Below are 12,818 nucleotides of genomic sequence, written 5' to 3' on the forward strand. Positions count from 1 at the left end.
TGTGTCATAAAAGGAACTTAGTGGGTTTCCTTCTTGGCACATTTTCCCAAATAGTTTACATAGTATTGGAATTAATTTTTCTTCAAATGTTTGGCAGAATTCACTTGTGACTCCATCTGGTCCTGGGTATTTTTTCCTTAGGGAGTCCATTGATGGCTTGTTCAGTTTCTTTTTCTAAGACAGGGGTTACTTATGTATTCTATTTCCTCTTCTGTTAATCTGGGAAATTTACATTTTTGTAAATATTCATCCATTTCACTTAGATTGTTAGATTTATTGGCATATAATTGGGCAAATAAGTTCTAATAATTGCTTTAATTTCATGTTCATTAGTGGTAAATTCACCCTTAATTTTTGATATTGGTAATTTGGTTTTCTTTCTTTTTTAAAAATAAAATTAACTAATGATTTGTCTATTTTATTGTTACTTTTCATAAAATTAACTTCTAATTTTATTTATCAGTTAATTGATTTTCTTACTTTCAATTTTATTAATCCTGCTTTTGATTTTCAGGATTTCCAATTTGGTGTTTAATTGGGGATCTTTAATTTGTTCTTTTTCTAGTTTTTTTCAGTTCCATGCCCAATTCATTGATCTGCTCTTTCTCTATTTTGTTGATGTTAGTGTTTAGAGAGATAAAGTTTCCCCTAAGTACTACTTTGACTGCATCCTCTAAATTTTGTTATATTGTCTCATTGTTGTCATTCTCTGTTTCTATAATTTGTTCTTTGACCCATTCATTCTTTAAGATTAGATTATTTAGTTTCCAATTAATTTTAATCCATGTTTCCACAGCTCTTTATTAAATGTAATTTTTATTGCATTATGATCTGAAACGGATGCATTTAATATTTCCTCTTTTCTGCATTTGGTTGTGAGGTTTTTATGCCCTAATACAGGTTAATTTTTGTGAAGGTGCCATGTACCACTGAGAAAAAGATATTTTTTTTCTATTTCCATTCAATTTTCTCCAGACTCTATTATATCTAACCTTTGTAAAATTCTATTTATTTCCTTAACTTCTTTCTTGTTTATTGTTTGGTTTGTCTAGTTCTGAGACGGGAAGGTTGAGGTTTCCCACTAGTATAGTTTCACTGTCTATTTCCTCCTATAACTCAATCAACTTTTCCTTGAAGAATTTTGATCCTATACCATTTGGTGTAGTATGTTTAGTATTGATATTACTTTGTTGTCTGTGGTACCTTTTAGCAAAATGTAGTTTCCCCAAAATCTCTTTTAATTAGGTCTATTTTTGCTTTGTCCTCTGCTTTTTTTAAAATTCAGTCGAAGCATAATAGATTCTGCTCCAACTCTTTACCTTTCTTCTCTGTGTGTCTCTCTGTTTCAAGTGTGTTTCTTGTAAATAACATATTGTAAGATTCTGGTTTTTAATCCATTCTGCTATCTACTTTCATTTTATGGATGAATTCATCCCATTCACATTCACAGTTATGAATACTAACTGTGTATTTTCCTCCATCCTCATTCCCCTCCCATCCCATTTATCCTTCTCTCTTTCTCTCCATTAATCCTGTCTTTCCTCAAACGTGTTTTTCTTCTGACCAACACCTTCCCCAATCCACCCTCCCTTTTATCTTCCCTTTCTCTTACCTCTTTTCCCCCTACTTCCTTGTAGGTTATGATAGATTTCTATATCCAGCTGAAGGTGTTTATTATTCCCTTTTTGAGTCAATTCTGATGAAGGTATCAAGGATAAAGCATTGTACACCACACCTTTCATTTCCCCCTCCACTGTAAAAGCACTTTTGCACTTCTTTTATGTGACAATTTACCCCAATCTACCTCTCCCTTCCCCCTTCTCTGATAGCACTCTCTTTCTCACTCCTTCATTTTTTTTTTTTTTTTGGATATCATCCCAACATAATCGACTCATATCTGTACTCTCTGTCTAGGAATATAACTTCTAACTGCCCCAATAATGATAAGGTCTTCAGGAGTCACAAGTATCATCTTCCAATGTAGGAATATAAACAGTTTAACTATATTGAATCCCTTATAGTTTCTCTTTTCTGTTTACCTTTTTATACTTATTACATTTGAAAATCAAAAATTCTATTCAGCTTCGGTTTTTTTCATCAGGAATGCTTGAAAGTCCTCAATTTCATTTGTTCCCCTGAAGGATTATACTTAGTTTCACTGGGTAGGTGATTCTTGGCTGCAATCCTAGCTCTTTTGCCTTTTGGAATATCATGTTACAAGCCTTCTGGTTTTTTAATGTAGAAGCTGATAAATCTTGGGTTATCCTGACTATGGCTCCATGATATTTGAATTGTTTCTTTCTGGCTGCTTGTAATATTTTCTCCTTGACCTGGGAGCTCTGGAATTTGGCTACAATATTCCCGGGACTTTTAATTTTGAGATCTCTTTCAGGAGGTGATCGATGGAATCTTTCAATTTCTATTTTACCTTCTGGTTCTAGGGTATCAGGGAAGTTTTCCTTGATATTTTCTTGAAATATGAGGTCTAGAACCTAGACTCTAGGCTCTTTTTTTGAGCATGGCTTTCAGGTAGACTGAGGCCAAGGAGATGGCCAAACTTCCTACTTCATCACTAAACTGAAAGTGCTGTCTCCAAAGTTACCAGATTGCCAGATTTTAATTGCATCTTCTCAATTCTTATCCTTTTTGACCCCTCTGCAGCCTTTGACTCTATTGTTTTTTGTTATTCAGTTATTTTGGTTGTATCCTACTCTTTGTGATCCTATCTGAGGTTTTCTTGGCATAGATACTGAAGTGGTTTGCCATTTCCTTCTCCAGCTCATTTTATAGATGAGGAAACTGAGGCAAACAGGGTTAAGTGACTTGTCCAGTCACACAACTAATAAATGTCTAAGGCTGGATTTGAACTCATGAAGAGGAGTCTTTCTGACTCCAGGCCTGGCAGTCAGTCCACTGTGATGCCCTGCCCTCTAATTATGGGCTTTCTCCTTCTTCTATACTATTGCAAGTGATCATTTCTGTCAGCTCCTACGGAATTCATTATCATCTCTCTGTGCATGATTTTCAGATCTATTTATCCAACCCTAACCTCTTTTCTGACCTCCCATCTCACATCTCCAACAGCCTATTAGACATCTTGAGTCGGAATGCGTTGTTGACATCTTAAACTGAATATGTCCAAAACTGAACTCACTCCCTTTCCCCCCTAACCCTTCCCTATTATGACCTTCTCTGCTACTGCCCAGGGCACCATTACCTCCTAGTCTTTTAGACTTGAAACCTAGGCATTCTCTTCAACTCCTTACTATCTCTCACCCCCTCCCTCCCATCCAACCTATTCCCAAGATTTGCCCTTTATACTTTTGTTTCATTCTCCCATGTTCCCCCTTCTTTGCTCTGACACTGCTCCCCCCCCCCTTCTCACATCTAGACTATTCCAGTAGACCAATGGCCTGTCTCTCTGCTCCAGCTGTTTCCTGGCTCAGCTGACTCCTAACTTGAGCTAACCATTTCACCCCTCCCTCACTTAATAAAATCTGGTGGTTCCCTCTCACCTGTCTCCTATAAAATCCTCTATTTGGCTTGTAAAACCCTTCCTAACCTGGCCCCTTCCAGGCCTCTTACAACTTCTTCTTCTCTACCTATCAATGATGCTGCCCTCCTTATGTTCCTCAAACAAGACACTCCACCTGGTGACTGTATATTTTCACCTGATTTAAATAAATCACCAGATTTATGGATAGGGGAACAATTTAGGGCCAAAGAAAATATAGAAAACATTACAAAATGTAAAATAGATAATTTTGATTATATAAAATTAGAAAGTTTTTGCACAAACAAAACAATGCAACCGAAATTATAAGGAAAGTAGAAAACTGGGGGAAAATTTTTTTGAACAAGTATCTCTGATAAAGGCCTCATTTCTCAAATATATATAGAAGTGAGTCAAATTTATAAAAATACAAGTCATTCCCCAATTGATAAATGGCCAAAGGATAAGAACAGTTTTCAGACAAAGAAATCAAAGCTATCTATAGTTATATGACAACATGCTTTAAATCACTATTGATTATAGAATGCAAATTAAAACAACTCTAAGGTACCAACTCACACCTATCAGATTGGCTAATATGACAAAAAAGGAAAATGTTGGATGTTAGAGGGGATGTGGGAAAACTGGGACACTAATGCACTGTTGGTAGATTTGTGAACTGATCCAACCATTCTGGAAAGCAATTTGGAACTATCCCCAAAGGGCTATAAAACTACATACCCTTTGACCCCGCAATAACACTGCTAGGTCTATATCCCAAAGACATTCCCCTTCCAAAAAGGGAAGGAGATCTATTTGTACAAAAATATTTATAGTAGCTCTTTTTGTGGTGGCTAAGAATTGGAAATCAAAGGAATGCCCATCAATTGGGGAATGGCTAAACAAGATGTGGCATATGATTGTAACGGAATATTATTGTGCTATAAGAAATGACAAGCAGGATAATTTCAGAAAAATTTGAAAAGACTTACATGAACTGATGCATAGTGAAGTGAACAGAACCAGGAGAATGCTGTACACAGTAACAGCAATATTGTTTGATGAAGAACTGTGAATGACTTAGCTATTCTCAGCAATGCAATGATCCAAGACAGTCCCAAAGGACTCATGATGAAGCATGCTATCCACCTCCAGAGAAAGAACTGATATTATCAGGATACAGACTTAAGCATGCTATTTTTCACTTTCTTTCATTTTTTCTTTTGTTTGAGTCTTCTTGTACAAAATGACTAATATGGAAATGTTTTACGTAATTGCACATGAATAACCTATATCTGATTGCTCACCGTCTCAGGGAGGGGGGAAGGGAAGGAGGGATAGAATTTGGAACTCAAAACTTTAAATAAAAACATTAAAAAATGGAAAAAAATAAAGTTAGAAGGGACAAAACTGTTTGTTGACTGACTATAAGAGGTCTCTCTCTGCTTCTACTCCTGCTAGTTACCCGTACAGAGTTTTGGCATGTTGTTTCCTCAGTTAGAACGCAGAGGACAGGGATCACGTTTTTGTCTTTCTTTGTATTTCCCACACTAAGCACGATGTTTGGCACATGGAACGTGCTTAATCAATGAAGCTGATTGACTGACTGACAACTGACTGACAACAAAAAAGGAAAAAGCTAGATATGGAATCACTTAGGGAAGAGGACTGCCGTGTCGCTTGGAGGGCCCAGGCAGAGAGTTTGTGTTGGTCTCTGAATTTCCCAGAATCCCAGAACAGGACCGGCCGGGCTCTCGTGCTACTGGCTGGGATCCCTGCTGGTACATTCTCCCAAAGTGGTCATGCAGCCTCTGCAGGAAGACTTCCAACGATGCAGGGCTCACTCCCAGACCTGCCCCTTTCCTTTCCATTTTGGGGACAGGTGTCAACGTTTGGAAGTTCTCGCTGCTGGAGCCTAGCCTGGCCGCTTTGCCGCCGGTTCTGCCCCAAATACAACATACATGCATCAAGCGCCCCAGCGGAGCTGAGTCTTTGCAGATGGGGAAACTGAGTCCAGCCCGCCTTTTTTGGGGGCGGGGCTAGGGGGAGCGGCATGAAGGAGAGCGGCCTGGAGAAGACAGAGGCCACAGGGAGGTGGACTGGGGGCTGGGGGAAGGGGAAGAGTAATCATCCCGCCTTCGCCTCCTCCCTCCCTCCCTCCCTCCCTCCTTCTCGTTCTCCCCACCCCAGCCCTGCCTCTCCCCTTCCTCATCTTCTGGCCCCTCCCTTATCTTCTGGCCCCTCCCTTGGCCTCGCCCCAGGTTCTTCTTCCACTTCTCTCAAGTGGACCTGTCCCGGCTCCTCCCTCTTTCAGTCCCCAGCCCCCCTCCAGTCCCGCCCCACCCCGTGGCCCAGCCCCCTACCCCTCCCATCTAGTCTTAGCCGCGCGTCCGCCCGCTAGACTCCATTTCCCAGAATCCTCCGCGGTGGGGTCCTGAAGAGGCAGGGACGTATTTCCAGATGCCTGCGCGGAAGACATCATCGGCCCCGGCGCGGCACGGACAGCCCTAAGCGCGAGGACCCCGGGCCTCCCTCCTCCGGGGCGCCCGCCCGGCCGGCCTGGCCGAGAGTCCAAAAGGACGCGGGAGGGAGGGCGGGAGGGGGCGGACGGACAGAGGGCCGGGGAGGGGCGGAGGGAGCGGAGCGGAGCGCAGCGGGCCGTGGGGGGCGGCGGGCGCGGACCCTGAGGAGCAGAGGCCCGGCCGACGGGAGGCGGCAGCCCGGAGGGCAGCCCAGAGGAGGCGGCGGCGGCGGAGGAGGAGGCGCCCCGGTCCCGGCCCCCTCCCCGCCCCTGCCCGCACCGTGCGCGCCCCCGCCATGCCCGCTCTGGCCCCGCCTCCGGGCGCCCGGAGGGGTGTAGACGCGGTGTAGACGGCCGGCCCGCTGCTAGTGTAGACGCCCCGCCCCGCCTGCCCGAGATGGAGGGGCGGGAGGAGCCTCCCCAGGGCCCTGGCCCCGGCCCCGGCCCCGGCCCCGGCGTGCAGCCGCCCCCGCCGCTGGACTTCACCGTGGAGAACGTGGAGAAGGTGAGTGGGGGCACGTGGCCCGGCACCCGTGCCCAGAGGCTGGTGCCTGGCCAGGGAGGCCGTGGCTGGGCGCCCTGGCCAGTGGACTTGCTGGTCCAAGCGCTCCGGCCCCGGCGTGCCCGGGGTCCCACGAGCTGTGGACCCCAGGTGGCCTTGCACCCCCGACTAGGGTGGACGTGGCCGGGGGCAGCCCAGACCACCAGCCACCGGAGCTGGGCAGTGGCAGCCCTGGTAAGAGTCGGCATGACCACAGTGAAGTGTAGATCATCAGCCGTAAATGTTGGGCAGAGCATGGCCAGGGACAGCCCGGATCACCAGCTCTGAGCCCTGGCCTAGCACTCCTGCCGAGCTGGGCATGACCGGTCTCAGCAGAGATCACTGGCCATGACTACGAGGCTTGGTTGGGAGCTGGCCTGGTACCCTGGCCGTGGTGGGCATGATAGGCTCGGAGTAAATCGTCAGTCATGAACACGAGGCTCAGAGGGGCCGGCCCTAGCGACCCTGGCTGGTCTGGAGTGGCCAGTCACAACCTAGAAACCAGCTAAGGAGTACCAGTGGTTAGCCAGGCTGTTTCTCGCTTAGGTGAGGTAGACCCTCCCCATTTTGGGTCCAGATGAGATGATTCTTTGCCCCTCAGCCCCATAGAGGCCTTCTAAAAGCTCTTACGGTGTGACCCAGCAAGCCCCAACCTGGGGGTTTTCTTAGGATTTGCTTTGTGCCCCATCACCCACCCACCTCCTTCTGGAGAACAAGGATGCCCAGTCCCTTACTAGTGTAAATTGAGGCTACTGAGGCCTCAGAGGGGGAGCTGAGGTGAGTGTGAGTATGCTAGGAAAAGAGGCTCCCCAGGGGTCCTGACCCGTAGGCTCTTGGGTAGTACCTAAAGGATGCCCTGCTTGCCAGGAATGAGTAGTTAGCATCTGGGCATTTTTACCTCACCACGGGGACTTGCTGGTTCAGGCCCTGAAGAGAAAAAGTGACTGAAGGTTCCTGCCACATTCCTGCCCTCCCCTATGGCCCCCCAGGACTCCTGGGCCTTTCCCTTTGTTCTCTGTAGCAGCTTTCTGGAGCCCGAGGTCTGTCTCTAGGCCTGGCTAGCCCCAAGGGGGCCAAATGAAGAGAAGCCAGTGGCTGAGCTCAAGGGTCCAGGAGAGAGTGGCAGGGCTGTCCTCGTGAGCTCCATTGGGCCCACCATGAGGTGGGCAGTGAGACTGGCACAGGATTGGAGGAGCTGTCGCCAATTTGCCCTGAGCTGAGGCCTGCCCCAGATGGGGAAGAGGCTGCTAGTGAGGCCTCCCACCTCCCCCAGCAGGCCCTTCAAGATGGGCCCTTTTGTAGCTCTTTCCCAGGCCTCATTATCTTTGCTAGGATCTTGCCACATAGTGCCCCCTCCTTGGTGGTGGTGGTGAGGGGGTCTATCCTTCTGTGTCAGTGCAGGGATGCAGGTTACAGTAGCCCTCCCTCACCCTCTTTTCTTGCCATCCCAGAGTTGAGTGCAGCTGGACCTGAGCACTAGGCCTCAGGACTGTCTGTGGTGGGTTTACCCCACCACAAAGCTGCCTGCTGGGATTAGGGACCTGAAAGGGATGGGGCAGGCAGCCCCGGGACCTGAAAGGGGATGGGGCAGGCAGCCCCAGACCCCTACAGATGCTGCTGATTTGCAGGGGTTGGGCTGTTAAGTGTCTAGTAGTTGTGTGCATATATCACACTTTGAGGGAAAAGAAAGCCCAGAGGAGGCTGGAGCTCCTGCTGACCAGCCCCCATTCCAGCCATGCTTGGTGGCACCAGGGGCCCACATCATCCAGGGGGCCCTGACTAGGGGGAGCAATCTGTGAGGCAAGCAGCTGGCCAGCTGTGCCCTGGGACTGGACTTCTGGGAGGGCCAGGGATCTTCTCCCAACCCACTCCCTGAGGTTCCCCTGGGACCTGGCATCTCCTGGCCAGTCTCACCCTTGTAGACTCTGGTATCAGAGGACCAGAGAACTTGGGGCTGGAAAGTACCTTAGGCCCTCATTCTACTGATGAGCACACTGAGGGCCGGGAGGAGAAGGGGCTGGCCAAGGTCACCAGGGATTAAGTCACAGGACCAGGATTTGAACTGAGTACTCTTGCCTCCTAGTTCAGTGCTGTGTTCCTTGGGGTGGGGGGCAGGGAGCTGTCCAGAGGTCACGTTTTCCTCACCAAGGCCCTCACTTCCTGGGGCTTGCATTTGAATTTGCCTCTGTATTTGGGAGCCTTGAAACCACGGGCAGCCCTTTTTCCCTCCCTGGGCCTGAGAAGATTGGCTCTTCCATTCTAGTGTGTTCTGAGACACGTTAAGCACTCCATCTCCTGCCTCCCCTTAGCCGAGGCCTTTGCTTGGCACAACAGACAGAATGCCAGAGGAGGGCAGCCAGGGTGGAGCAGGTCCTGGGAGACCTGGAGACTTCAGGAGGCGTGAGAGCTGATTTCCAGGTTCTGAGGGTCTGTCCTACTGAAGAAGGCACAGGGAGCTTCTGCTTGGCCCTGATGGCAGAGCCAGGAGCAGTGTGGGGAGGGAGGTGCAAACAGGCCAGTTGAGGCTGGAAGGCAGGAAAAGATTCATTCTCTCAGGTACTCTCAGTAAATACCAAATGTAGGCCGAGTACCCAGTGGGCATCATCACACTGGCTGTGAGACCCTGGGCAAATTACTTAACCTCTCTGTGCAACTCTCAGAACAGATTAGGTGCCAGCCTGCACTGGAGGGAATTCTCAGTACCACAAACATTAAAGGTCCAGCTTCTAGCCCTGTCCCTATGAGGAGTAATTTCAGGTTGGGAGGTGCTAGCGACAAGGAGGATCAGAAGAAAGGCTTTGTAAGCACCTGAGGAGCTGAACGTGGAAGGCAGGCAGGGATTCGAGATGGCCGGGGTAGGAAGGGGGACGTTCTGGCGTGGCCCTCGCTGACAGCTATACCTGAGAGAGCTGGCCGTGAGGGGAGCCCACAGGCCAGTTCCGGGGCCCCCTTTGCTGACACCTGGCATCCTGCCCTCTCCTCCCCAGGCCCTTCACCAGCTCTACTATGACCCCAACATCGAGAACAAGAACCTAGCCCAGAAGTGGCTGATGCAGGCCCAGGTCTCCCCACAGGCCTGGCACTTCAGCTGGCAGCTGCTACAGCCAGACAAGGTGCCTGAGATCCAGTACTTTGGGGCCAGTGCCCTGCACATCAAGATTTCCCGCTACTGGAGCGACATCCCCGCCGACCAGTATGAGAGTCTGAAGGCCCAGCTCCTGGCGCACATCGGCCGCTTTGCCAGCGGCTCCAAGATCGTGCTGACGCGGCTGTGCGTGGCGCTGGCCTCGCTGGCCCTCAGCATGATGCCAGAGGCCTGGCCCTGTGCTGTAGCGGACATGGTGCGCCTGTTCCAGGCCGAGGCCACCCCTGGTGATGGGCAGGGCCGCTGCCTGGCACTGCTGGAGCTCTTGACTGTGCTGCCCGAAGAGTTCCAGACCAGCCGGCTGCCCCAATACCGCAAGAGCCAGGTGCGCGCCATGCTGGCGCAGGAGTGCGGGGCCATTTTCCCCCTGCTGGAGCAGCTGCTGCAGCAGCCCAGTCTGCCCAGCGCCATCAAGCAGAAGGCGCTCAAGTGCTTCTCCAGCTGGGTGCCCCTGGAGGTGCCCCTGCTGGACTGTGAGCGGCTGATCCAGGCCGCCTTCAGCGCCCTCCGGGACCCTGAGCTCTTTGACAGCAGCGTGGAGGCCATCGTCAATGCCATCTCACAGCCTGATGCCCAGAGGTGAGCACACCGCCAGAGGGGGCTCGTCTCAGGTCACACTGCTAATGGAGGGGGAGTGGATAGAGTGTCAGGCCAGCGGTCAGGAAGACGTGAGTTCAGATCTGGCCTCAGACACTTACCAGCTACGTGACCCTGGGCAAGTCCCTGACTGCTTCTGTTTCCTCAACTGTGAAATGGGGATGATAAACAGGACCAAGCTTGAGGGGTGCTGTGAGACTCAAATGGGGTAGTATTGGGTAAAGAGTGCTCAGGGCCCAGTAGCTGGTACATAGAGTAGGCGCTTCCTAAAGGCGTGTTCCCTTCCTGAGGGCTCTCCCCTTCCCTTTTCCTCTCATCCCCAAGAGGCTCCGGGTTTCTGTTGGCATCAGCCTGGGGGGCGAGCAGTCCCTGCCTCTCAGTCAGCTGAGCCAGGATGGGCCGCTAAAGTCTCAGGTGTGGGCAGGGCTGGGGAGGGGCTGTCCTCTGGGAGCTGCAGCCGGGCCTGCCGTTCTGGGCCTTGCCAGGCGTCCGGATGATGCCCGTCCTCCCCCAGCGAGGGAGCCCACGGCTGTCTGAGCTCCCATTGGCTGGAGAGCTCTTGGTTGCTTAGCAACACCCCCCATTTTCTCCGCTCGCCTCTCAGAGCTCTAATTGCAGGTCTGGGTTGAGCTCAGTGTGAGAGGCAGCCAGGAAGTCAGGTGCTGCTGCTGCTGCTTCAGCTTCAGCAGCTGCCACCCCTGCCTACACCAGCACCAGTACCACCCAAGGGGCTAGGGCTAAGCCCTGCCCCCTTTTGAGGAGCGAGCAGGGAGAACCGGCTGCATCCCCAGGGGCTGTCAGCCTGGCTTGCCCTGGCCCAGCCCCACACTGCCCAGCTGTAGCAGCCCGGGCTGCCCTGCCTGCCAGCAGTGGGTCCTCCCCAAAAAGGCTGGGCCTGCCTCGGCCTTCCAGACAAACCCTGGCTCTCCTCATCGTGAAGTGTGGAGTCCCGCTTTGCTGCCACCCCAGCCCCACCCCCACCTGGACTGTGCTCCTCCCCTCCCCTCCTCCTCCACAGCTGCTGCCACCCATCACTGGTGCTACCTGAGCCAAGACAACAAGTCTCTGAAGGGTATTTTTAATCCTGGTAGAGCACATCAGCCTAGGGTGAGGAGGCAGGGTAGGGGCATGGAGAGTGTGGCGGGGTGGGGAGAGAATCCTGAGACCCCAAGGCCAGGGCCAGCTTGGAGAAAATGTGTGGTGCGTTTCCTCTTGATTCAAGTCAGCCAACGTTCATGAATTGGTGCCGACCATACATTTGTGCTTGGGCCCACCACCTGCCCTGGCTGCTTTGCCTTCCTCATTGAGACCCTAGGTCTCCAAAGAGGCAGGTGCCTGGGCTTGGCTACCCTCCCCTCAGGCTGTGACCCTGGCTCAAAACCCTTCCCCCATGTCCCCACTGCCCAGCCAGGAGAGTTCCTCCAGGGAGACCAGAGGCCCTGGGCATTCCCCTGAGCTCCAGGCTGGGGGGCAGGAGACCTGGCTTCCACCTCAGGTTTTGTCACTGTGTGAGTGGGGACAAGTCACTTTCCTGGGCCTTGGTTTCCTCCCCTGTAAATTGCAGATAATCAAGCCTGCCTCACCTTTCTGTGTGAGTTGGAGTAGAATGCCCTCTGTGCACCAGGCATTGCCCGCCACTGGCAGGCCCATGCTGGGCAGCAGCTGAAGGCTCTCATTGTTGTTGGACCTTGGGTGTCAGGGCAGCAAGGGGTGACGCCATCTCCGCTGGCACCAGGAGGGACGAATGCCAAAGGGGGAGGGGTGGACATGAGAGCTTAGCCTCCCCCTTCCCCACCCCCCAGGCTGGAGAAACCTCGTGGGTTAGTGTCCGCTCCCTAGGAACAGCTGCCTCTGTGACATGCCCTCCCCACCTCCCCACCCAAGGGCTGCTGTAGCAATTCCACTCTTGTGGGCAGCACGGCTTTCTTCAGGAGGCATTGGTCCCCATTGATCCAGCTTGTGGATGGAGGCCCAGGCTTTGCTGCCCTGCCCCAGTCACGTTATATCCTAGGTCAAGTAGCCTGAAGTTTCTGGGCTCCCCCCTCTGACTGACAGGTGTCCTTGTCCAGGGTTCTCCTGATGAACCCCTGCCTGCTTAGAAAGGTACAGTGACTCCCATGGTTACAGGCAGGGGAAGTCCATACCTAGGGTTGAACTCAAACCCTCTGGGCTCCACACACGGTGCCCTTCCCATTGCTATGTTGTTTTTCTTCAAAAGCCTTTTTGAAAACTGCATGTGACTTGTTCCTGCATCCACGGTCACTCCTCTCTGTGGGGTCAGTGCCTCACCTCTTCCGGGGCGGGGGCCTGCAGGCTTCTGGCTTCTTAGGGGTGGAAGGGGGTGTGCTCTGGGGTCTCAGCCTCAAGGCAGAGGGGTTTAGGGGAAGGGTCCTGTCCTCTTCTTGGTCAGGGAGTGGAGGAGACTTGCAGAGTCTTGGCCTCTCCTTGACAAGAGAAGAAGAGACTTGTGGGTCCCGGTCTCTCCCATGGGGGAGGAGAGGTTACAGGGCCCTGGCCTCTT

At 51.3% G+C, this 12,818-nt stretch overlaps 1 protein-coding gene across 3 annotated transcripts in view; it reads left to right on the forward strand.

Moving 5' to 3' along the window:
* Window positions 1-6,118: 6,118 nt before the first annotated feature.
* Window positions 6,119-12,818, forward strand: part of IPO13 (importin 13) — a 32,943-nt gene continuing 26,243 nt past the window's right edge. The window contains exons 1-2 of one of the 3 annotated variants that reach the window (XM_078156595.1): window positions 6,119-6,519; window positions 9,543-10,279. In XM_078156595.1, the coding sequence (XP_078012721.1) occupies window positions 6,412-6,519; window positions 9,543-10,279 (845 nt within the window). In that variant the 5' untranslated portion in view covers window positions 6,119-6,411. The remainder of the gene's footprint in view (window positions 6,520-9,542; window positions 10,280-12,818) is intronic. The other 2 variants (XM_078156596.1, XM_020975377.2) reach the window with 2 other exon arrangements.

The sequence above is a fragment of the Phascolarctos cinereus genome, unplaced genomic scaffold (assembly GCF_003287225.1).
Source record: "Phascolarctos cinereus isolate Bilbo 61053 unplaced genomic scaffold, phaCin_HiC Scaffold_5;HRSCAF=322, whole genome shotgun sequence".
Classification (NCBI taxonomy): Eukaryota; Metazoa; Chordata; class Mammalia; order Diprotodontia; family Phascolarctidae; genus Phascolarctos; species Phascolarctos cinereus.